The sequence below is a fragment of the Prionailurus bengalensis genome, chromosome C2 (genome assembly GCF_016509475.1).
Source record: "Prionailurus bengalensis isolate Pbe53 chromosome C2, Fcat_Pben_1.1_paternal_pri, whole genome shotgun sequence".
Classification (NCBI taxonomy): Eukaryota; Metazoa; Chordata; class Mammalia; order Carnivora; family Felidae; genus Prionailurus; species Prionailurus bengalensis.
Window position 1 is genome coordinate 82,865,223 of NC_057350.1, and position 27,175 is coordinate 82,892,397.

Here is a 27,175-nt window from a genome sequence, read left to right on the forward strand (position 1 = left end):
ATTTGAAAATAAAGACTGCAACAAGAGATGAAGAAGGGCGTTCCATCATAATTAAGCGGTCTATCCATCAAGAAGATCTAACAATTGTAAATATCTATGCCAACTTAGGAGCACCCAAATATATAAATCAATTAGTAACAAACATAAAGAAACTTACTGATAATAATACGATAACAGGAGACTTTAATACCCCACTTATAGCAACGGACAGATCATCTAAGCAGAAAACCAACAAGGAATCTAGGCTTTGAATGACACACTGGACCAGATGGACTTAACAGATACATTTAGAATATTTCATTCTAAAGCAGCAGAATACACATTCTTCTTGAAACTACTCGTGGCTTTTACTGCACAATTATATGCAAACTAGGGCAACCAACTACAGGCATTAGAGACACTGTCACAAAGACCCAAGATAGCCTTGAAGAGGAATAACAGATTTAGTCTAAGATGCTGTACAGAGAACGTGATTTGCCAAATCACTGTCATGCACAAAATCAAAGTGGGAGCAAGCAGATTTGAATTCGATCCCAGTATGGCAAATCTATAAACACAAAGCACCCTTCCCAGTGTTCCCAGACCATCTAACCCCCCAGCAGAGGACTGATTATGAGTGATTTTCCAATTGGAAGAGAAGGAAAAACACATTTGATGCTATCTGCCAGAGCACATTTCTTTCTTCCCATGTAATATAGTGACAAAAGCTGAAAATTAAACTGCAGCTAAACATGAGAGGGATAAACGGCAACAGCCCCGGAAATGACCTTGTAACACTCAGTGTTAAAGTACATCTGGTGGAAAATGAGGTCCCGATGATGGAGGAAAGCCCTGGGCAGAAGGACACTGGACTAAGATAGTGTGCCAGCACATGTCAGAAGCTCAATGACTCACATGGGGTAGAAATGAGAGCTGTTAATTACCTCAGCTGGAAGGAAGGAAAACAACCTAAGACTTTCAGGAATCCACAGACTTAACTAGAGCATCAAGCTTCACTATAGGAAAGCCGCCATGACCCACTCTCGCCCTAAAGGCTGGATTCCTAGGAATGGGGATAACATAATACTAGGGATCCTGGATACAAAGGCTTTCAAATCACACATGAAGCCAGGGCAGTCACAGAATCTCTACAATAATTAAGGTCATGAAATCAAAACCCCAACATTTCTTCTCCTAAGCATCTTCCCACACTAGCACACAAGCAGGCCAAACCTAGTTTACCAGAGATGTGGGATGCTGGATATGATTCTGGAACAAATTATTTGTCTTTCCTGCATTCCAGGAAACTTCTGGCATTTTTGTAACGTGCTGGTAGGGGTGGAGCTGGAGGTGGAGTAGGACGAGTGGAATGAGAATCGTATTTCCTCACTTCTCCCCCTCCCTGCCTGCTATTGGCCTCGCTTTTAAATCTTTCTGTTACAGGCTTCAGTCAGACTTTTGCTACAACCTAAGCTGTTTCAAACTAGAGGTCCTTAATATTTTGCCTGCAATGAAACCCTGTCCTCAGAGATACGTATGAGTGAAGCCACATTTCCTTTCTCCCTGCAAACAGGAAAGGAAACACCCTTAAAATTCCCATCCCCAGCACAGTTTGCTCCAGACAGAACCCTCACCTCTCACTCATCTTTATTTCCTAAGGTCACAACACTCTCAATAGGTCACAATTAATAATGAACTAGGTAACGAAATAATAAAATAAGCACGTGTGTTGCTGAGCTGAATGGAGAGAGGAGGGAAACACCTGGCGGAATCTCTCTTAAGGAGATTTCACTTAGAGTAGTAACCATAGCTTGCTCTAGAATGAACAGCTCTCGGGCAGAGAGTGCATCAGGTGGGAGATGGAATTTATGAATATCTGACTAGAAAATACCCATAAAAACCCCAAAACCTTTAATACTACAATTAAAGAGAAACAACACAGGGGCGCCTGGGTGGCTCATTTGGTTGAGTACCCAACTCTTGATTTTGGCTCAAGTCACAATCCCAAGGTCATGGATTAAGCCCTGTTTTAGGCTCTGTGCTGAGCATGGAGGCTGCTTAGGATTCTCGCTCTCACACCCTCTGCCCCTCTCCTACTGGCATGCTGGATCTCTACAATAAAAAAAAAAAAATAATAAAACAATAAAAAAAAAGAAACAACATAGTGACTTCTCAGCAGTAGGAAAAAATGCTGGATTAAGTCAGCTAGGATATGAAAGGAGTAACAATAACCACTACTACAGCAGCTAAGTTATGGAGCAATCACTACTGTCTGCCACTGTTCCAAATACTGTGCATGTATTATCTCATTTAATCACCACAAAAACCCTATGAGGCCAGTACTTTATCCTTATTTTACAGTTAAAGCAAATAAGGTCCTGGGGTGCAGCGCTGTGCCTGAGGTCACTGTGGTTGGTGGTGGAACTCACACCTGAATTTGGGCAGTCCAATTCCAGAAGTTTCTTTCATTTGCCTTGCTCTTGGCATCAGTCTGGAAGAGGTCAGACAGTCCCTTTCAAGGGACACAAAAGGTGGTGTCAGGAGCAGAGCAGGACCAACTGGGGACCAATATGCCTATGCCGTGCTCTTAAAACACTGATGGCCTCTGACCTCTTTGGGATTTTTCATGATTCTGCTTTCTAGTTAAGGAAACTGGGCCTACAAAGTCTTAATAAAAGAACCAGGAGGGAGAGCAGCTGATGAAATGAGCTACAATGATTAGTGTCACGCTTAAAAATACATTTTGGAGAGGTAAGCTGCAGAAGACCAGTGAAAGTTGACAATATTAAGAACTAAGCTAAGTTTTTAGAACAAACAATCCTAAAGTTTGTATGGAACCAGAAAAGATCCCCCACCCCCAGAGCAATCTTAAAAAAGGAGAACAAAACTGGAGGCATCACAATCCCAGATTTTTTGTAGTATATCTACAAAGCTGTAGTAATCAAAACAATATGGTATTGGCACAAAAACAGATACAGGGATCAGTAAAACAGAATAGAGAGCCAAGGAATAAACCCATGATTATATGGTCCGTTAATCTCTGACAAAGGAGGCAGGAATATGCAGTGGAAAAAATACACTCTCTTCAAGAAATTGTGTTTACAAAACTGGACAGCAACATGCAAAAGAAAGAGAAACTGGACCACTTTCTTACACCATACACGACAACAAAATCAAAATGGATGAAAGACCTAAATGTGAGCCTGAAACCATAAAATTCCTAGAAGAAAGGACAGACAGTAATTTCTCTGACATTGACCATAGCAACGTTTCTCTAGATAGGTCTTCTCAGGGAAGGGAAACAAACAAAAAGCTACTGGGACTACATCAAATAATTTCCTTCCGCACAGCAAAGGAAATAATCAACAAAACTAAAACACAACTTACAGAGTGGGAGAAGACTCTGCAAATGACATATCTGATAAAGGGTTAGTATCCAAAATACATAAAGAATTTATACAACACAAAACCCCAAATAATTAAAAAATGGACAGAAGACATGAACAAATATTTTTCGAAAGAAGACATCCAGAGAGTCAACAGACATGAAAAGATGCTTAACATCACTCCTCATCAGGGAAATGCAAATCAAAACCACAATGAGAGATCGATCACCTCACACCTGTTAGAATCGCTGAAGTAAACAACTTATGAAACAAATATTGGTGAGGATGTGAAGAAAAGGGAACCCTTGAGCACTGCTGGTGGGAATGCAAATTGGTGCAGCCACTGTGGAAAAAAGTATGGAGGTTCCTTAAAATATTAAAAATAGAATTACCATATGATCCACTGCTGGGTATTTACCCAAAGAATATAAAAACACTAATTGAAAAAGATATATGCACCCCTATGTTTAAAACAGTATTATTTACAATAGCCAAATTATGGAAGCAACCCAAGTGCCCACTGATAGATGAATAAAGATATGGTGTGTATATATAACAGAATAATATCCAGCCACAAAAAAAGAATGAAATCTTGCCATTTGCAACACTGATGGATCCAGTGGGTACAGTGCTAAGTGAAGTAAGTCAGAGAAAGACAAATAACATCTGATTTCACTGATATATGAAATTTAAGAAACAAAACAAATGGACAAAGAAAAAGAGAGACAAACCAAAAAACAGACTCTTAACTATAGAGAGCAAACTGATGGTTACCAGAAGGGAAGTGGTTGGGGAGTGGGGGGTGAAATAGGTGAGGGGATTAAGAGTACACTTATCACGATGAATGCTGAGTATAGAATTGTTCACTTGAAACTAATACAACACTGTATGTTAATTATACTGGAATTAAAAAAAACAATCTAAATTCTTCATTGACAGATCTCAGACACAACACACAGTGAGAAGGCAGTTTTGTACACACACTAGGTGCTCATGAATATTTTCTGCCATTACAGAAGAAATTCTGAACTTGGCTCTGACACTAACTAGTTGTGTTGATATCCCTGATGTTAGAATATCTCGTTTATAAAACAGAGAAAATATCTGCATAGCCTACCTCATGAGGCTCTCGTAGGGATCAAAGTGGGGAGGGGAAAATGGAGAAAATACATTTCCTGTCATCTCTTTAGTCTCTGGCCTTACTCTAGCTGCTTTCATGTTTAATGCATACATTAGCCCAATGAGGTAGACCTTACTGTCTCTAATTTACATGTGAGGAAACTGAGGTTCAGACATGTCAAAAATTACAGCTTGTAAGGCACATGTTAAATTACCTCCCGATGACCTATAACGCACTATACACATGTTGGTGACAAATGTAAGGTGCTATGTATGTATGAGGTGTTATGGACTTCCCATGGACCATCTCAGCTGCTCGGTGTGCTGGGAGTGCATTTACCTGAATACCCATCAGGATCCTTGGTGGAATGACTCATAACACTAGCACCATGTCATGCTGCGTCATTAAATAAAGGAACGTGATAAGTTTTGTTTGGCTTGTCTATCCTTTTTGCTTCCTCACAAAAATTATTGTCCCCACTTGGGTTTAAAGTCTCTGATACCTGAACATTCTACCTGTTCATGCTTGCCTACTCCTTGCCTAATGTGCTTTAAAAGGCAACAACCTGGGGAAATCTGCCATGGCAAAAACTGAAAATCTCATTATACCTAAAAAAAAAATGGACTTTTAAAAAGTTTTAGACAACTGCACAATGTAGTTTTAAACTTTAAATAACTAGTATCACTCCTGGGTCAAATTCATTAAAATCTGTCAATTATCTTGACAGGGATTATTATAATTATTACAAAAGTTTGGTCATCTTAGTTTAAATGCCTCACGGGCATGGGAAACTCAAATTCTCAAACACATTAAAGAAGAACTGCTTGGGTGTTGCTGCCCCCGGTGTGATGCAGCATTATAAGCAGAAATAAAAAAAGGCAATACTGGGAAATAAAATGGTTGACAACTGGGCTAGGACCCCCACCTCCTTCCTTCCTGAGAGAACTGTCTTGTGCAAACTCAGGTTCTTGCTTCATGGTGTACTGTGGTCTTTCCTTTTTGTCAGCAGAGGAAGATCTAAAAAAAGTCCAGTAAGGGCTTTATTGTTGCTTAGTTAATTTCATTTCACCATTGGCTTCAAATATATTGAAGGTGGTGTCAGGATTCTCTTGTCTGGAGAGCTTAGTATCTGAATATTGGCAAGTTTTCAGACATCTCTCAGAAGCTGAGTCCCCAGCTTTCTGAAATGCAGAAGATTTCTCTCTGTTTTATTGCCTGTCAAATGTTTTTGGCTTATCCTTCCTGTGTTTATTCTTTAAAAAAATTTGCATATACATGCATATTTTTATTTCTTCTTTCTTACAGAAAAGGTAGCATAGTATACTACTCTTTTGTGTTTTGCTTTTTTTTACTTAACAATATACCTTGAAAATAATTTTATGTTACAGAGATGTTATTTCCTTTTTTTTTTTTTTTACAGTTGTATATAGTACTTCATTGTGTATATGGGCCATGATTTATTTATTTGATCTCCTATATTTGGATATTTACCTAGTTTCCGGTATGTGGCAATAAAAAAATTGATAAATTTTTTTATGATAAATAAAAAATAAAAAATTTAAAAAAATTAAAAAATAAAAAAAGTCTAGTAAGATTTATTTTTATGGTAAGTAGAGTTAAAAGAAAGATTCTTAGTGGAGTGGAATTTTTTCTTTTTTTTTTTTAATATGAAATTTATTGTCAAATTGGTTTCCATACAAGACCCAGTGCTCATCCCAACAGGTGCCCTCCTCAATGCCCATCACCCATCCTCTCCTCCCTCTCACCCCCCATCAACCCTCAGTTTGTTCTCAGTTTTTAAGAGTCTCTTATGGTTTGCCTCCCTCCCTCTCTTTTTTTTCTTCCCCCTCCCCCATGGTCTTCTGTTAAGTTTCTCAGAATCCACATAAGAGTGAAAACATTTGGTATCTGTCTTTCTCTATATGACTTATTTCACTTAGCATAACGCTCTCCAGTTCCATCCACATTGCTACAAAAGGTCATATTTCATTTGGAGTGGCATTTTTCTAATGCTAATCAGAAATCCTCCTTTGTCTTATCATTGACCTTTTTAAAAAAAAAATAGAAACAGGGAAATCATTCACTTCATATATGTAATTAAGGCCTGCTACCCTTTGATTATCTAACTGACTATTGCCTACTTAAGAAGAAAGTTGAACAATTATCTTGATGGATGTCACTGTGGGATAGCAATTATGACAAAGAGCTCTTCTGAGGGCAGGGTCCTTAATGATTTTCTATCAGAGCCAAGATTGCTGGAACATTTTCAGTTCTAGTATTCCTGCCCATCTTAACTAGATAGACCTAAAAAATGATTACCTAACAAGAGGAATATAGAATCATATGGAAAAGCACATTTAACCCTGAAATTAGCAAAACCCAATAAAAGTTCACAATGTAATTACAAATCAAAAAAAAAAAAAAAAAAAGAGCACTGATGCCCTGTGGTTGTACTCTACCTAGTTTAGATGTCAATTCACTGGTGAAAAGAGAGAAAAGCTTTTGGACCATTTCTCTCTGTAGAACTTGGTTGCTGGGAGGAAAAGGGCAGGAAGTGGAGTGATAATATGGAAACTGAGTGAAATTAATAAATTAAGTTATTGTTTACTGTACCTTAAAAATCTCCCCCCAAACTGCAGAGATTTCCAAATCTTGCCATTATGAAGTAATGGTACTGAACTAGCCTAGCTCTCCCATAATAATATAAAACTAGCCAAAATACATATACCTGTTGTTTTCTAACTTTGGACAAAAGGCGGAAAAGGACTATAATCCTTGACAGAAGAGAAACATTCAAAGTGAGTCCCATGATTTCCCTGGAATTGTATCTGGAGACACTTTCTGGATTGTGGCACATGGAGACACTTTCTGGATTGTGGCACAGGGAGGGAGAACCTAAGCAGACCATGGAAGTCTTGCTGAGCTGAGGAAATAGGAGTTTGGGGATAGGAATTAGGTAAATTTGAAGAGGAGGAAGCTGAGTTGAAATTGAGCTGAGCTAAAAATCTATATAGGAGTCCTCTGAGGTTTATGGCCTGATACTCAACTGCACATATATGGGCAAGACTCCAGAAGCCTTGCAGAGAACAGGTGCTAGAGAGCTATGAGTTAAATGGAGATTCTAGAGGTTGCAAAGTCCTAGAAGATATGAAAATACTAACCAGGCAGAGTGCAAGGACCTTGAAAAACACTCTGGGTATCCAATGAGACCATCAAGATGCAGGGGTATTCTAGACCTGCCTGAACACAACTCAGAAGTCTCTAAAGGAAGACAACAAAATCCAGATGCTCAACAACACTGCATTCACAATGCCAACCACACAATCAAAAGTTTCTAGATACGTGTAGTAGGAAAACATGATTTATAACCAGGAAAGCAATTGATAAAAACAGACTCAGAGAGGACAGAGGTACTGAATTAGCAAACAAGGAATTTAAAATATCTGTTTTATAGGGGTGCCTGGGTGGCTCAGTTGGTTAAGTGTCTGACTTTTGATTTTGGCTCAGGTCATGTTGGAGATTGAGCCCTGCATCGGGCTCCACGTTAGGCATGAAGCCTGCTTGAGATTCTCTCTCTTTTCCTCTCCCTCTGCCCCTCCCCTGTTCATACTCTCTCTTGCTTTCTCTCTCTCTCTCAAAAAAAAAAAAAAAAAAAAAAAAAAAAAAGCAAGACCCAATTATATACTGTTTTCAAGAGATGCACTTTAATACAAAAACAAAAATAAACAGCTAAAGGATGGAAAAAAGATATATAATCAAAACATGAATCACATGAAAGCTTGAATGGCTTATGTATAGAGAATAGATTTTGATACAAGGAGTATTACTAGAGGTAAGGAAAAACTAAAGACAGACAAATCAATAGTCACAGTTGGAGATTTTTAACATTCTCAGTCAGTAGTTAATAAGATAACTAGATAAAAAAAATCAATAAGCATACAGAAGATCTGAGTAATACTAACAACTGCCTTCACTTAACATTTACAGGAATTATACCCAACAACTGCATATTACAGTTTGTTTCAAGTGCACAAATAATGTTCAGTTAGGTAGAATGTATGCTTGCCCATAAAAAAGTCTCAGTGACTTTCCAAAGAATTATATCATACAGGGCACGCTCTCTGACCGCAACAGAATTAAAATAGAAATTCTTAACAAGATATCCAAAGACGCCTCAAATATTAGAAATTAAGTAACCAATAAGTGAGCGAAATAAATCACAAAGTAAATTAGAAAATACTTCATGGGGCGCCTGGGTGGCGCAGTCGGTTAAGCGTCCGACTTCAGCCAGGTCACGATCTCGCGGTCCACGAGTTCGAGCCCCGCGTCGGGCTCTGGGCTGATGGCTCAGAGCCCGGAGCCTGTTTCCGATTCTGTGTCTCCCTCTCTCTCTGCCCCTCCCCGGTTCATGCTCTGTCTCTCTCTGTCCCAAAAATAAATAAACGTTGAAAAAAAAAATTTAAAAAAAAAAAAAAAAAAAAGAAAATACTTCAAGGTGAGTTCTAATGAAAATACAACATTAGCAAAATTTGTTGGATGGAGCTAAAGTAGTGCTTACACAGAAATTTACAGCTTAGAAATTTCATATTGGGTAACAAGAAAGGCTTAATATTAATGACCTAAGTCTCCACCTTAGGAGGCTAGAAAAAAAAAGTAAGTTAAACCATAAGTGAAGGAAGACAAAATAATAAAATGGAAATTGTAGAAAGGACACTGAGCGGATGATCTAGACAGCAGATTTGATAATGCAGAAGAGAAGATCTGTGAATTTGAAGACAACAGAAACTATTCAATTTAAGCAGACAAAAAATAAGGTAAAAATAATGAAAAAAGTGTCAGTGACCTGTGGAACATTACACTAACATACATGTAATTACAGGTTGAGAAAAAGAGATCTTGGGGCAGAAAATATATTCAAAGAAATAGCAGCCAACTGTTTTCCAAATCTGATGAAAATCATAAACATACAGATCCAATATATTTAATGAACACCAAGAAAGAACACAAAACCACACCTAGTCATGCCACTGATGAAAACAAAAGATAAAGCAAAAAATACAAAAGATACAAAAGATGGGGAAAAAGATGCATTATAAACACACAAGGTGTTATTGGTTGGCTTCCCTGGAAAAAAGACTCTGAAGTGGAGATCTGTGTGCCAGAACTTACTGGTGGGTAAGTTCTTACTTACTTGGAATGGAAACCTACGGAGAAGTAAAGGAAGCAGAACTAGGCATAGGGAGAAGTTCTATTGCGATGCGATTACCACAGAGGCCCTCAGGTGATCCCAAGGAGAGCTCTGGAGCTAAGATGGCCTTGAAGAACTATCCTGCATTAATTAATTAAGGGGGTTCTGCCCTTTTTAAGTCTTCAATGACTAGTCATCAGATGCTGGCTGCTCTCAGGCAGAGAGGCTGTCATTGTTGGCAAAGTAGATCTCTTTAGCTGAGGACAATTCCTAGAGAAGGAAGAGCTGATAGCTATCAGTTGCTAAAACTCCCAGCAGCAAAGGGAAGGAGAACTTCTCATTCTCCTGAAAGATGGGAAAAGAAGGTGTCATTGCAACCAAAAGAAGATAACAGTAAGAATTACCACCAATGACTTATTAGAAACAATGCAAATCATGAGACAGTGGAACAGCATTTTAACATGAGCTGAAAGAAAAAAATATATAATGTGATCATCATGGACATTTTTCAAGTAACAATCAATAAAAACTTCTCGAGGAGGAAAGTCCTTACAGATCCCTTTGTGGGATGAACTTGCACTTTGGCTCAGGAGATTCTTGGGTCCTGTAGTGCCTGTCCAGGACTCCTAGGCCTGTGAGTAAACTGTGCCAGACATTTACTCCCAGCACACAGGCCTCTGCACATGCTCTTCTCAGTAAGTTTCATGGCAACCACTGTAGTCCTTACCAAATATTTCTGACACGACAGTGTAAATTGTAAGGAATCACTATCCCGAGTACATATGAAACATTTCCCCTGGGAATCGAGGTGAATGTGAGAGGCAAAAACTGAGGCAATGCAAATGTGGGTTTCACTGTAATGTTACAGGAATGCTGTGAAGATTTTCCAATTTCAATAAAATGTCTGTTTTAGGTATTGGAGATTTCACAAAGTTTCATTCAAGATTCCTCCTCCCCAAATATGTTAAGCTATTACTGAATTCTACTCAGATATATTTTCATTATTTTTTTGACACCTTCAACTGTTCATTTTTGTCCTTTTCTGCTGTGTGCATATTGAAAGCTGCCTTAAAGCAGCAGAGGAGCCAGGTGAGGTATAACATTTACGAAAAACAACAAATCACAAGTTAGAAACTTAGTCCAGACACCAAACCTGTAATAGAAGGAAGTGCACGCCAAGTGCCAAATGAAGAACGGGCAATGACTGCTGCAAGAACTCAGAGTAGGAGGGGATCGGTTCAAAGCCATTTAATTCATGACTCTGAAATGCAAGTGGCCTGAGACTTCCTAGTCTACGCACTCCACCACTATGCCAGGTGCTTAGTTCATATCTTGACCTCTCTCTTCAAACCTCCAACATTTCTCACCGCCCCCCCCCCCATTCTCAATTATTTCCACAGATTTCTATTCTCTCAGTGAACTAGAAAACAAGGATGAAGAGAACCTCCGAGAGTGTTCACCACCACACCCACCAGGCTGCATGCCCATGCACAGTGGTCCCATTATTCCTGGGACACATCAGGAATTCTCCTGCTTCAAGACCTCTGCATTTGCTGTTCCTTCTGCTTGGAATGCTCTTTCCTCTCATGTTCACATCGACTGTAACTTCACAGTTTTTAGACAGAAAATATGACCTATCAACATTCCATGACCACTCTGTATAAAACAGCAATATCCTTTTTATCTCCCTCATCATGCTTTTCTTCCACAGCCTTATCAAAATCTGAGATACCTTCATATCATATCATATCTTCATTTGTTTAATATCTACCCCCTGCCACCAGAATGGGAGCTCTGTGAAGGCAGAGACTGGTCTTGTTTCTTACAGGATCCCTGGCACTTAGACCCATGCTTGCTACATAGTAAGTGCCCAATACATATTTTTTGGTTTTTTGTTTTGCTTTTTTAGAGAGAGAGGGAGAGAGCTGGAGCATGAGCGGGAACAGGGGAGAGGGGCAGAGGGGGAGAGAGAAAGAATCTTAAGCAGGCTCCATGCTCAGCAGAGAGCCCAACACAGGGCTCGATCCCACAACCCTGGGATCATGACCTAAGCTGAAATGAAGAGTCGGGTGATCAACTGATTGGGCACCCCCAATACATATTTTTTGAATGAATGAAGCAGAACTTGAACTGGAGGCTAAAAACAAAGTATTACCTAAGAGGGGAGAGAAGGAAGGACATACCAGATTATGAAAAGGCAAGGAAGAGTAGATATATGGACATGGTATTGGTTATGTTTAGGAAACCATGAGAAATTTCCTTTGATTAAAGAAGAAAGAAAAGAAGATTAAGATATGTGGGCTGGTGTTGCATCAAAAGCTGACACTGTCAATCTAAACCAATTTAGACTTAACTTTGTTAGCGATGGGGCACCACTGAAGTTTTCCAAGCATTAGAAGAGGTGGAGAATGAACTGGAGCCCCAGAAGACAGAGACTGTGGGGTTGATGAAGACTTTTGGAACAGTGGAGGTACACACTGACTGGGGATGAAGACACTGTGGAGGTAACTGGGAAGCACAGAAAGCCTCTGGGAGCTCAGTGAATGCAGACAGAGGGCACTGTAACTGGAGAATTTCTTCCTTCCAAGGAATGCAAAGACATTTCTGTATAATTTTATTTTATATTGCTATGAAGTTGCCAGAGACAGACATGGACTGTCCCATTTAGTGCCATATAAACTGAGTCAATAAATGAAAAAGTGATGTGACTTAAGCCTATAGAGAGGAGTCTCTCCTTTTAAAAATATGCTGTATCTGAAATAATATCTACCATTAGTAGATATTTCACTGCAAAACAGGGAGCTACGGCTTATTTATGGCACAGGGGAAGAGCCAATGTAAATTGCAACTAGAATGCCCCTAGAATAAGTGCAGAAAACAACAAAACACAAAAGACCCAGGGCAGTCGCTTTTGATAGAACAGACTGTAGTAAGGACCAGCTTACATTTCATCTGCATCTTTTCCTTCTACTTTAACCAATGATTTCTCGCTGTTTCTTGAACATACTCAACCCGTGTTCTGATATTACATGAAAGGAGTATAAGCTCTCAGGGATGGCACATTCATTGATTCGGAACAGCAGTCCAGACAGAAAGCTATATTCTATGGTAACAGTCTATCGGACACTCAAGAACAACACATACATTAGAGCAGCTCAAACTCTGCAAAGCTCTGCTGTCTGGATTCTATGACCTTTACAAATGGATGATCATTCAGCACAGTGCAATTAAGAATGGCCTACTGAGTTGTTTTAATGCAAAATAATAGGCTGTTAGTTGCTCTGTCAAATATACTGAAGAGAAAAAAAGACACCTGCCACGTATTGTAGGAAATTCCTAAAAGCTTCATCTGGAAACACTGTTGGAAGGGAAAGGCCCATTTGTAACTCGATCAATACTCTTAACTTCAGTAGGGTCCAAAAGTCCAAGGAGATGGTGGACATGATGACATCATTTCTTTTGATAAGGGAGTTCACTTCCATACACTGAGAGGGTACAAAGATGGAGTAAAGAACCACCACTGGCCCTGACACAGTCTCAAATACAATCCCATTGGGAGAAAAGAAACTCTTATGATCTGACTCCATTCAGTGAAAACAATCTTGTCAACTGTTCATGATGGAGTGTCATATTAGAAGCAGAAAAATCACACCCATTAACTCTTAATTAACATAGCATGGTGACTAATAAAGAATACTATCCAAGTCTCTACCCTTGGCTTTGTTGTATACAAATATTTTATCAGTGACATGGAATGAAAACACGTGATCCCCAAAGGGATAAACTGAAACAATAAGAGTCTTGCACTTGGCTCTACAAACCAACAGGAGTTACATAGGATGGGATCAGTACCATGTGTGAACAGATTCAGGAGTTTGCGATCAATATAATGGCTGCTAAAAAAGCTAATATGCTTCTGGTTTCATTCATAGAGCCTAGAATGAGGAAAGTGATGATCTCATTCTGCTCTAAATTGACCTCCTGAAGCACCTTGGTGATGGCTGGAGATGAGGTATGACAGGGTAGAGGTGAGTAAGGAACAGAACTATGAATGTTCTGCCTTGACAGGAGAAGACTAGGGGCTGGGGATTCATGATTTCAATTACATAAAGCACTGGGATGGTTGCTATCTAAAAAAGGACTTAGACATCTTTTTGATGGCTTCTAGAGGCAGGGCCAGGATCAAAGGGTAGCAAGGTGTCACCCAGAATAAGGAAGAACTTTCAAAGATGGAACGTCCTGCCTTAGGACGTGGTTTTCTTTTCTTTCTTCTTTTTTTTTTCAAGTTTGTTTGTTTGTTTATTTGGAGCAGAGGAGGAGCAGAGAGAGAGAGGGAGAGAGAGAACCCAAGCAGGCTCCATCCTGGCAGAGCCAGACATGGGGCTCATTCTTATAAACGGCATGATCATGACCTGAGCCGCAATCAAGAGTCTAATGCTTAACTGACTGAGCCACCCAGGTGGCCCAGGAGGTGGTTTTCAATCAGATGCAGGACACTGCTTGTTAGAAATGGATGAGGAAAGAGATCAACTCCTACTAGCATGACGGTATGAGATACTCTGATGACCTTTTCAGCACTGACGCTAGCTAGCTAGCTACACCTGTCTGTCTGTCTGTCTATCTATCTATCCATCCACCCATCCATCCATCCATCCATCCCAAAACAACCATTTATAGACCTTGGAAATTGTCCTAAGGGCAAATAGCAAATGAAGAAGTAACTCCTTCAAAAAAAAAATCTATGTAAATTCAGTAAGAAAGTGGAGTGTGTGGTTTCTGAACCAAGACCTCTCCCTCCTCCCACCTCAGCTTAATGAGGTAGAGACTTTACTGCAGAGTGTTGCAGCCAAGAACACCGGCTCCTTCTCTCCCAAGCTCCTAGCTGGACAGCTTTGGACTTTAGCACTTCTCATCCTGCCTTTAGCTACATGCTGCTGAGGCCAATTAGGCAAGCATAGTCAAGGAGTGTTGGGGCTCCATTTTCCCACCCACACTCCACTCACAGAATACAGGCTTTATCCTGGGTGCTGTCCACTGAAAATACTGGCTCTCTGATCAGCCCTGCTCCAGTCTGTGAAGCAGTGGTTCCATGACAGGAAAGGCAACCCAAGCAGACCTCAGGCTTTTCCCCCTTGCAACAAGAATATAAATCCCACAGTGGGCATGCCATTCAGAGAGAATCTTGCCATTGTACCTACTTCCAGAAACAGAGTCCTGGTTCACAGATTATTCCTTGGGGAAGAAGCACACAGTACAACAGGTCCTAAACTCTTCTCAAAGGAACTGACTTGGCTCTCAACTGTGTGGAGAAGTTCAAACCTAAGTGTATCGTAAGAACAGTGGAGGGTGTGGTGAAAGGCAACTGGGAGGAGATTCATAGATTTAATGTAGACACAACCTAGACTAGACGAGCTAGTCTGTAGAAGAGAACTGACAGAAATGATAGCTGGGAGGAGCCCTAACAAGGTCAAAACAAGTATCAAAAACAGACCTCAGAAACTATTCCTTTTCAAAGGAGTCACAATTTCACTGGATGACTGTGTAGAGCAATTTTTGCAGCCAGGACATTGTTGAAAACAACAGAGCAATCAGTGGAGTTTAATGGCTGGGTGTGGTCAAGGAAAAAGAGAAAGAGAGCCCTACCAATACCACTGCCATCCCCCCAGCGACTTTGGGTAAACCCAAGGCCATACCTCCTAAGGAGCAATATGAGAGGCTTAACACTTGGGGATGAGCAGAGGCACAGACTTCACTAAAATAACCTAACCAGTCACTAAGTGTAATAATAGTTTGGGCTGCAGCAGTCTGGAGTGGAGTGGATCAAATAAGAGTAATTCCACGAGTGGGGGAATCAATGCAGAGTTTCTAACCAGAAATTACAGTTTCTAACCAGAAATTACAAGGCATGTAAAGAAATAGGAAAGTACGATCACATACTAGGGGAAAAAAGGCAAACAAACACAACCTGCCTGAGAGAGTAGCCAGATGTTACATTTAAGAGAAAGACTTCAAACCAACCATTATAAATATACTTGCAGAACCAAAGGAAAGCATGATTTTAAAAGTAAAGTATGATGCCAATGTTGCACCAAATACTGAGTGCCAATAAAGAAACAAACTACAAAAAAGGATCAAATGAAACTTCTGGAGCTGAAAAATAACTAAAATAAATTCAGGAGAGGGGCTCAACAGTAGATCTGAACTGGCAGAAGAAATAATTAATGAACTTGAAGATAAATCAAGAGAGTGTATGCAAGGGGCACCTGGGTGGCTCAGCTGGTTAAGTGTCCGACTCTTGATTTTGGCTCAGATCTCATACTTTGTGAGTTCAAGCCCCACATCGGGCTCTGAGATAATGGTGCAGAGCCTGCTTGGGATTCTCTCTCTCTCTCTCTCTCTCTCAGTTCCTCCCCCGCTTGTACTCTCTCAAAATAAATAAATAAACTTCAAAAAAAAAAAAAGACCCCACAAAAAAACAGAGTATGCAAGCTAAAGAACACAATGAAACAATGAAACTGGACAGAGAAATTCAGGACACCAACAGTACAACAACAAATATGTAATGGAAGAACAAAATGAGAGGACAGAAAAGGGAGAAGAAAAAATATTTGAAGAAATTATGGTTGAAGAGTTCCAAATTTACTGAAAAACAGTAACCTACCCACCCAGGAAGCTTAACAACTCCAAGCAGGATAAGGGCAAAGAGATCCATAAATACCTCACAGTAAAAATGCCACGAGTCAAAGTCCTGGAAAAAAGCTTGAAGAGAAAAAAGACTAGTCATTTACAAGGGAACCCCTGTAAGATTAATAGCTGAATTCTCAGCAGAAACAATAGAGGCCAGAAGACAATGGGATAACACAGTCAAAGTGCTACAAGAAAAAACCTGTCTATCAATAATCCTATATCCAGTAAAGCTATCTTTCAAATATGAAGATGCAATAAACACTTAACCAAGTGAACAAAAACTGAGAGAATTTGTTGCTAGCAGACTCACCTTATAAAAAATACTAATGTAAATTCACCAGTCACTGTTCACAGGGTCACTAGTGGAAAGCAATTCAAATCCACATAAGAAAATACAAAAGAGAACTGGTAAATATAATTATGTAATTTTAATATACAGTACAAATGAGTGTATTTCTTCCTTCTCAAAACTGATTTTATAAGGCAATTATATAATAATACAATTGCATACATTGTACAATGTAATGTTGGCCTATAACATGCAGAAATGCAATGCATGGGACACATAATATATTTGCACAAAGGAGATGAGTGGGGGCAAATGCTTTACTGGGTTAAGAAAATGGCTACAGACTATAAAGCAGTAATTATCACAATGTGTTATTTGGTTTGTAACACTAATACATGTATTATGTATAAAAAATATCACAGAATGCAGGAAAAGGCAATAGAGCTAAATAGGAGTAACAATTCTCTCTATATAACTGGAATTAAGCTAGTTTAGACCAGAAGCTGAATCAGAAGAGTTAAGCTGTATAGGGTAAACCCTAGAGCACCACTATAACAAAAAAACCAAAACCAGAAAAAAAAAAAAAAACCTCAAAAACATTTAAAGATTTCACCAAAGAAGATATAGAGATGGCAAATAAGTGTATGAAAAAATACTCAACATCATATGTCATTAGGTAAATGCAGATTCAAACGAGACACTGCTTCACACCAATAGGAATGGCTAAAATCCAAAACACTGACAACACCAAACACTGGCAAGGATGTAGGGTAATAGAAACTCACATTCACTGTGTGGGAATGCGAAAATAGTGCAGCCACTTTGGAAGATGGTTTGGCAGCTTCTCAGAAAACTGAACATTCTTAACCATACAATCTAGCAGTTGCTCCTTGGTATCTACCCAAATGGGCTGAAAACTTATGTGCACACAAACCTCTGTACGCATGGATGTTTATAGTAGCTTTTTGACAACTGCTAAAACCTGGAAGCAACCAAGATGTCCTTGAGGAGGTGAATGGATGAGTGACAAACTGTGGTATATCCAGATGATGGAATATTATTCAACGCTAAAAAGAAATGAGACATCAAGACACAAGAAGACATGGAGGAACCTTAAATGGGTATCACTGAAGTAAGAGAACCAATGTGAAAAGGCTACATACTATGCAACTATATGGCACTCTGGAAAAGGCAATACTAGGGAGACAGTATAAAAAAGATTAGCAGTTGCTGGAAAGTCTGGGTGGTGGGAGGGAAGGATGAATAAGTGGAGCATGGGATTTCTGGGGTAGTCTAACTACTGCAAGATGCTGTAATGGTGGCTACATTTCATTCTACATTTGTCAGAACCCACAGAATGTACAACACAAGGGGTGAACTCTAATACAAACCATGGACTTTTATTAATAATAATGTAGCTATGTTAGCTCATCAATTATAATAAATGTACCAGGGGAATGCAAGATGTTAATGACAGGGTAAAGTGGAGGGGAAATTCATGGGAACTCTGTACTCTCTGCTCAATTTTTCTATAAATCTAAAATTGCTCTGAAAAATAGCCCATTAATTTAGGAAATCGTTAGAGAAATCCAAATGCTACATTAGAAAATATTCACTTAATACAAAAGAAATGGGTGAGGCATTGATTTGCATACTGGGTAAGATCTCTGAGATCCTTTGAAACCCTTAGCTAGTCTTACTTTTTAGGCCAGAAGATGTGCATAATTATCAGCAAGACAGTACCAGAAACAAATCGTCCCCAGTGTCCCTCTCTGTAACTATTTCCAGCTGACATTCTCTCCCTCTGCAGGAGGACTCATGAGCAGGTTTCAGAAAGGCCCAGGCCATGGACTGCAGACCATAACCATGGAGAAGAATAAGAAAAGAACACGGCAGCAGCAGGAAGGCCCAGGACTGTGTTAAACTTCACATGAGCCCACAGTTCCTGGAAAACAGCTACAGTTAAGGAAATCATCATACCCTGTTCTGGGAAACAGCTTACTGCAAAGAGCCCTCCTTTGCCCTAAGTCTGAGACAAAATCCACCATGCTACCAAGTTCATCTATGACAAAGCCAGATACAGACCCACCAAATTTCCATTCTTTACCTCCTAAAAGACTAATGGAACTGTTTGTCCCGATTCAGGGAACAAAATGTTAACTGACGACCAAGCTTTAGTTAAGCTTCTTTCCTTCCCCAAGCCTTTGACACACCCTCAACCTGAGCCAGCCTACAACCCCTCAATGGTTCCTTCTGAGAATAGGCTGACTGTAAGGAAACATTTCTAGTTAACTATCTGATTCTACCACCGACTCCCTCATATCTGATTCTTTCTAGCCCTGTTTACTAGCCCCTGTAAATAAATTCCTTCCTTCCTTCCTTCCTTCCTTCCTTTCTTTCTTTTCTTTCTTTCTTTCTTTCTTTCTTTCTTTTTCTTTAAGTAATCTCTATGCCCAACGTGGGGTGGGGCTCAAACTCACGACCTCAAGATCAAGAGTCGCATGCTCTACCAAATGAGCCAGCCAGGCACCCCTGCCTGATTTTTTGACACGCTTGTCATCTTAAGGTCGGACTAGTCTCCTAATGGCAAAAGCCCCTCCTTTTACTGCAATGATTCTTTTGAATAAAGTCTCCCCTGACTAAAGTCAACATTTTTGTTTTTGTTATTTTTTTTATAGACAATATACTCTATTAGCTCAGGCTAGATGTTAGGGTCCAGCTGAAATCACCCAGCACATCAATGAAAATGTCACTTGAGTTTTATGCAACCGTAGGCTCAGAAAAGCAGCCCAACTTCTCACCCAGGGCGGGAAAAGCTCTGCAGGAGCTCTGAGTGGCAGACCTCCTGCCAAGGATCAAACACCTCCACTAACAGATAACGAATGTGCCATCTCAGAAGGCAACTTCGTCCCCTATTAGAAAATTCTCGTAATTAAGCTGACATTTCCATCTCTGTGGCTGTGACCCACAGGCACCAGTTCTGTCCTCTGAACTACACAGAATTCCTATGTTTCCTTTTAAGTCTTTCCGCTGTCTGAAGGCAGCTGCACCTCATCTACTTCACATCGGTGTAACAAGGCACCTGGCCCGTAGAGACCGTCCACTCTGTCTACGCCCAAAAAAAAAAAAAAAAAAAAAAAAAAAAACCAAATCTTGTCCTCAGTTTGCTTATTTTAAAGAAATTTTTAAAATGTTTTTTAAAGCTTATGTATTTATTTTGAGTGAGTGAGAGAGAGAGAGGCAGAGAGAAAAGGAGAGACACAATCCCACGTAGGCTCTGTGCTGTCAGTGTTGACCCTGATGTGGTGCTCGAACCCATGAACCATGAGATCGTGACCTGAGCCCAAATCAAGATTTGGATGCTCAACCAACTGAGCCACCCAGGCACCCCCTTTTAAAAATCAGCAGAGGCATGGAAGTCACATTTGGATATTAAGTTCTACTAAGAAAAATTAGGAAAGAGGCAGCACACATCCAGCAAGGGCTATCTATCACTATTTGTTCAGGAGGGTCCAGTCAGCTGAGACATTGCAGCCAGCTTTTCCTGTTGTTATGGAAACAGTGCCTCTGTGAGAGGCTTTTTCCCTTAAAAATAACCCCTCAGTCTCCCCCCTCCAATGATTCAATAAAAATCATGAGTGAGTATAGTCGTCCACATTCCTGACATGAGTGGCAAGACTGGGAACAGACTATAAAAATTTTAACCCACCAGAACACTTGGACAACACAAACAAAACAAAACAAAAAAACTGCTCCAAATTCTTATAATATACTTGAATACTTGAGAAACTGCTAATCAATTTCTAGGAGGCTTGGCTATTAAATCCAACAGTTTAGCACTATTAACTTGTAAATGTGTTGACAGAAAGAACTACATTTCACTGACTTTTGTCCTTCCAAGATCAGGCATCTTGAGGCATGTTGAATACTGACTAAATTTACCCAGGCCTATCAGAAAGGCCTTCCACTCTGCCACTCCCAGTACCTTGTTCCTAACTGGAGTAAGTCACTCTGGAGACACCATCAACTGTGGACTCTTCCAGTGGGTTCCACCAGCCTGAGGATACTCTTTAGCCAGAGCTCCTGGTCCCTCAGACTTCTGCAAACACACCAGCAGAGACAGCTCATCTCAAACAGGAGATGGCTCAGGGAATATAACCATGCTTTTGTGATTGAGATGTAAGACAAAATTGCTTTCTCTGGTTATTGTGCGTGTAATAATCCCAACCTTGCTACACAAATTCCTAGTTGGTGTTTCTTTAATACTCAAGAAAAGATCCATCAAAGCTGAGTGGTTTTTGATGCTGCCTTCAACTAACTCTCCAAACTCATTTATCACCTCAAACATTCTCAACACCTCCAATTTTAATCTCTTCTAGTGAGTTAATTGCAAGGGACTTTTACAGTAATTTTTATCTTAGGAAAATGCTGCCTGGTCTTGAAATTTCTGGCCATCCATGATCAAACACTGAAAAAGTCCTAGGGAAGCATGTGTATCCAACTTCATTGAGGTTATCAGACCTTCTGAGGAAGAAATTTTATATACATAAGATAGATATTACACACAAATCTTATATGCCATATACATATGCATTTTTAAAAAATATCTAAAATGCAAAATGCTCATGTTGCAAACAGATGTTATGTACATATATGCATGGAATTTGCAGATTCTGACATGTGGCAGCAGAGTGAAGAGCGACTCCTACATGAGACAACGACCTCAGGAAGTTCAGCAGAACCCTACAGAACATGCCTCTATTTCCTCAGCACTTGAATCCAGCTCTTGACAGAGCCAATATTGACAACACAGTCACAAACACTCTCTTCAGTTATTGGTCAACAGAGGCTCTTTGGCTCAAATCAAGAACATTATTGCTCCTTTGTGTTTCTTACACATGTCACTTTTGGCAGTCAACTGCTCAACAGACACTGCTGGTGCCTCCATCTGCCAATGCCACTTTGACAATGTAGCTCCAGGATGATAACCAGAATATACATGTAGGTGTACATATATATGCACACACAAACAAAAATACATACACAACTAGGGAAGTACCGATTAGGTATTCAGTTTCACAGTGTACTCTCTCAAATGCTGCCGATACAGCTCAAACAGTAAGGGACTGACCATGCTGGGAATATACGCCTGGCACAGCAGTGATGATTCATTTGTTCGTTCTCTATTTATTCAGGCCCAGAAACTTCTTTTCCCCTCACTTCCCATATATGGAATCTCTTTCATGTACCTCTCATTCACTCAACAACTACTGATTGACGACTTCATTCTACACTAAGGGATTCAACAGCAAGCAAGACCGACGTAGTTCCTGCCCTCATGAGGCATACAGTCTCCAATGGGGGATACATATAGATAAGGAGGCAATTTCAACATAGCCAGGTAAACATGTTGGTAGGTGGGGACCAGTTCAGGCGCTATGAGAGAAAGCTCAATAAAGGAAAGACACCTAGCTCACACGTAAGGTGTCAGAAAGAGTTTTGGGGGGAAAATACCTAAGACCTGAATCTAATTCATCTCCTCTTTCCATTAATACAGCACAGACTGAGGACCTTCTTTCTTGCCTGGACACGGTCTATTCTTCTGATCGATCTTTCTGCCTTTAATCTCACCTTTGACAGAAACCTTTATCTTCAAGATAAAAAGCGAGCTTCACACACTAGGGCTCTTTGTGATCTCCCACTTATTTCACCAGGCTTTTGCACGCTCCCATATTTAAGGCATACAGAACCATTTCTGAAGTGTCCTGTACTCACCCATGTCTACCTGAAATATCTCTTCCCTTGTGTTTCAAGGCTGATCAAGCTTTATCTTCTTTGGGAAACCTTCCCTGACCACTTATTCTGAGAGAGGCAACTGTTCTGATATGTATTTTAGCATTAATTCAGACATCATAAATAGTGTGATATTAAGGGGCGCCTGGGTGGCGCAGTCGGTTGAGCGTCCGACTTCAGCCAGGTCACGATCTCGCGCTCTGTGAGTTCGAGCCCCGCGTCGGGCTCTGGGCTGATGGCTCAGAGCCTGGAGCCTGTTTCCGATTCTGTGTCTCCCTCTCTCTCTGCCCCTCCCCCGTTCATGCTCTGTCTCTCTCTATCCCCCAAAAAAATAAATAAACGTTGAAAAAAAAATAGTGTGATATTAAGTATGTGCTATTTTGTTTAGGGTTCAACTTAGGGACACTCAGTGGCCCCAACCTAGAATCCGTGCTTCAGAGATTGCTAGCTAACATGAATTCCCAAAAGCATCTATTAAAAGTTCTTTAGCTGTCCATAGCTGTTCACCAACACCTAAGACTTTGCTCATTACCTCCAAACAAACAAACAAACAAACAAACAAACAAACAAACCCAGAAATTTTTCTGCTGGTGAGATTAATGTCTTAGTAATCAGAATGATAACTATGAGAGATAGACTCTCATTGCTAACATAAAAGGTATTCATATATATTTTTATGCAGTGAATAAAATGTTTTAGAAATAGTCCCGATTCTTGAATGGAGAGTGAGTCTGTACCTGATCACTTAGGAATGCCACCGGGGGCCACCTGTGTCCAGTCATTCTAGGCTTTGGAAGTTTCTGTTTGTCTGATGCTGATTACAAGAGGATGAGAATCCTACTTCTGTAACATTGCTACACCTCTGACAGTGGTTAGACAGATAGCTAGGACATTCCCAAGTTTAAAATATAGGTTACAGGAACCAATTTCTAAATGAATATTTAATAAACATCTTTAAGTACGGCAGAATTTGCTTTCATTATAATCTAGTAATAAAGCTCTAAGGGAGCAGCTAAGTATTTCTCAAACTTTTTCATTGGGATTTTTACATAAAGAGCATAAGAGCTGTAGTAAATCCACCTAGTCATCCCCAACCAGCCTCTCCTCTCTGCTCTTTGTACCCTGCACACCTTCCATGGCATGTGTCAAACTGTATGGTAATGTCTACCTTCCCCACTAAATGCTGAGGTCCTTAAGAACAAAGGCTATTTTTCATCTCTGTTGCCCCTTGCTTATTTATTAGCTCAGCATCTACATAAAGAAACACCTGTTGGATGGACAATAATACAAAGTAGCGTAACAGAGTGACAAGACATCTAACTAGGATGGGGGGAACTTGTGTTTTAACACTAGTTTTAGCAACAGCTGAGTTCTTATGTCAATAATTTACCAGGTTAGGCACTTAAATAGTATCTCATATTAATCTTCAGGATCCTTCTGAGAGGTAGCACCATCATTTACAGCAAAGGAAGCAGAGAGACTGGCTAAGAAAGTTATTCAGATAAGTAAGAGGAAGAGTCAATATTTGAACCCAAATCTGGCTGAATCTAAAGCACATTTTTAACCTCTACTTTAGAAGTGTGTTCCGTAGCTCACACTTGAAAACTTAGGTGAAAAAAATCTCCCTCTGGATTCCAATTTCCTCATCTGTTTACTGAATGACACCAAGCGTCTCCAGCCCTCTCCACTCCTCAGGTTACAGTGTGGCGGTTCCAGGCAGCGACAACCAAAGCCTCAATCTTGCCTGCCTTTGCTGTCCTGACAAAAATGGAAGAGATTTTCCTGTGCAGCATGTGACAGGGCTTTTCACCTAACATATCCTCTTCTCATTCTTTTTTTCTTTTAAAAACGTCTCAGGGGATTCTGCAGGCAGAGAAGAGGGATCCGTTTTTGGCACATTGCTTTGAAGCTAGAACCTGCTGTTAGTTAACAGAGCCAGCAAGTTGTTATTTTTGTTCTACAATTCTTCACTGACATGGATGCTGGCTGAAATTATAAAAAAGGGCAAGGAAAGAAAACCTACATCCAGGGACACTTCAATTGTCAGAAAAATAAAAGTGGTAAAAGAAAACAGTAAAAATGTCAGCTTGTTTACCACATTTCAACTGCACTCTTGCAGCTGTACACAGAAAAAGATTTTAAGTGCTTCTCTTGACATCATCTGAGAATTGCTCAACTGAAAGACTCACACCCTACCTGTGCTACAAATTTTATAGTCAGGGATTGAAGTGGCATACGTAAATACCACAAATATTTACTGAGCACCTTCTTATGTAGTACGTGCTGAAATGTTAACACCTCGGGCCAGTTTTCTATAGGCACAGCTATCTGGAGGGAAAGCACATCAGTAAGGAAAGAGTATCTTGAACCATCCTCCTTAGAATATCTTTCATATGCACCATTCAATGATCAGAATACTTGCCTGGTAAAGCAAATGGTAATTCTAGAACAATTAAAGTTCTTAGTTGGCAGGAGACTGATGCTAGGCCCAAATCCCCACTTGGCTTCTCTGGAAAAGCCAAGGAATTCTGGTGAAATGTCATTGAGGTATTTAATCAGAAAAAACTTTTGACAGCATTAAGATGATTAAAAATCAGTGTCATTTCGAGAAAGTTGTTCAACAGAGAATAAACACACAGAAGGAGGAAGGTGGGTTTGTGCCTTTAAAACTCACTGTCTACAAATGAGCAAAGGAAAAAAAAGACCAAGAAACAGACTCAACTATAGAGAACAAACTGATGGTTACCAGAGGGGAGGTGGGTGGGGTACGATGGGTGAAATGAGTGATGAGGATTAAGGAGGGCACTTGTGATGAGCACTGAGCCATGTATGGAATTGTTGAATCACTATATTGTACACCTGAAACTAATATAACACTGTATGTTAATTATACTGGAATCAAAATAAAAATTTAATAAATTAAAAAAAAACCCTCACTTACCTTCTTAACAGCAGGATCCCCTTTGGATGGAGGACAAGGAGGAGACATTTTTACCTGGAAAAAACAGGCAAACATTTTATTTTATTTAATGCTTTTTTTTAGAGAGAGAGGCAAAGAACGGGGGGTGGGGTGGGGGCAGCGAGAGAAGGAGACACAGAATTCGAAGCAGGCTCCAGGCTCTGAGCTGTCAGCACAGAGCCTGATGTGGGGCTCGAACTCATGAACCATGAGATCGCGACCTGAGCCGAAGTTGGATGCTGAACTGACTGAGCCACCCAGGCACCCCAAAGGCAAGTATTTTAATACACTTTTGGCTATAATCTAGTTTTATTTGACCCACACTCAAAACAACTCAACTAGAATTGGTATAACCGAGATAAAATAGACCTTTTCAGAGGAACAATGAAGAGATTTTTTTAAGTCCCTATGAAACTTTTCCAGAGATCAAAAGTCAGTAGTTAGCCAAGATTAAAATATGATTAGTGTAAGAAAAGTAGAACAGATGGTCCAGACTGGTTTTAACCAAATAATGGGGAACCAAATAGACACAGATCTTTGTTGACAATGTTAACCAAGTGACACACTATGCAATAGTCAGCATTTCTTGCAGAGGCCAACTCAAAGCATTCTTTGTGATATAATAGCCCTTTTTAAGTAAAACAGGCACAAAAGAGTTTGATAAAATAGTGAAAGATTTAGAAGAAGTATCAGCCAAACCATAATAAAACAATGTTTAGCTCAAGGAAGAGAAGACTGATGGTATAGGGATATCTTGAAATATTTAGGGTTGAAAGAGATTGTCAGATTAGAAAAATCAGCAAGACTCAACTACACGTTGCCTGCAAAAACCGTATTTTAAATATAAAGGCACAAATAGGTTACAAGCAAAGGGATTGCAAAGACAGCACTAGATTTCAGAGCAAAGACTATTAGCATGGATAAAGAAGATCATTTCACAATAATAAAGGGGTCCAATTCATCAGGAAGACGCAACAATCCTAAATGTCCATGCATCTAATAGCTTAAAAATACATAAAATAAAAATTGATAGAATTGAAAGGAGAAAAAGATTTTATAGTTATAGATTTCCATATCCTTCTCTCTCAATATTATTAGAGAACAAGTAGGCAGATAATTAGCAAGGATTTAGAAGATTTACATGATACAATCAACTAACTCGATCAGTTGGACATCAACAGAACACTCCACCCAGCAAAAGCAGTACATTCTTTTCAAGTGCATGCGGACCACTTACAAGCCACATAGACTATTTTATACCAATAAAACAATTCTCAGCAAACGTAAACAGATCCAAGTGATACTAAAAAGTTTCTCTGGTAACGATTTATCATGGAAATAACTTAGAATCAGTAACAGATCTCTAAAAAAAATTCCCAAATATTTAGGAACTATTAACCAAATAACCAATGGGTCAAAGAAGAAATCAAAAGGAAATTAGATCCTAGAAACTGCCAACCTAGCAAGAATGAATCATGAAGAAACAGAAAATCTGAACAGCCAATAACTAGTAAGGACACTGAATCCATAATCAAAACCTCCCAACAAAGAAAAGCCCAGGTCCAGATAACTTCATTGATGAACTCTAACAAACATTCAAAGAATTAACACCAATCCTTCTAAAACTCTCCCAAAAAATTAAGGAGAAGGGAACACTTCCAACCTCATTTTAGGAGGTCAGCATTACCCTGATATTAAAGCCAGAAAAGGACACTACAAGAAAATTACAGGCCAATATCTCTGATAAACAAGGATGGAAAATCCTCAACAAAAT

General features: G+C 39.7%; 1 protein-coding gene across 6 annotated transcripts in view; it reads right to left on the minus strand.

The window, feature by feature from the left end:
• Positions 1-27,175, minus strand: part of VPS8 (VPS8 subunit of CORVET complex) — a 254,914-nt gene that overhangs the window by 12,493 nt on the left and 215,246 nt on the right. For 5 of the 6 annotated variants that reach the window (XR_006299413.1, XR_006299414.1, XM_043594694.1 and 2 more), the window contains one exon: positions 25,384-25,437. Coding sequence is in view for 4 of the 6 variants with exons in the window: in XM_043594694.1 (XP_043450629.1) it covers positions 25,384-25,437 (54 nt within the window). In the remaining 2 variants the exon portion in view is untranslated. Of the gene's footprint in view, positions 1-2,410; positions 2,492-25,383; positions 25,438-27,175 lie in introns of all 6 variants that reach the window. The other variant, XM_043594699.1, reaches the window with a different exon arrangement.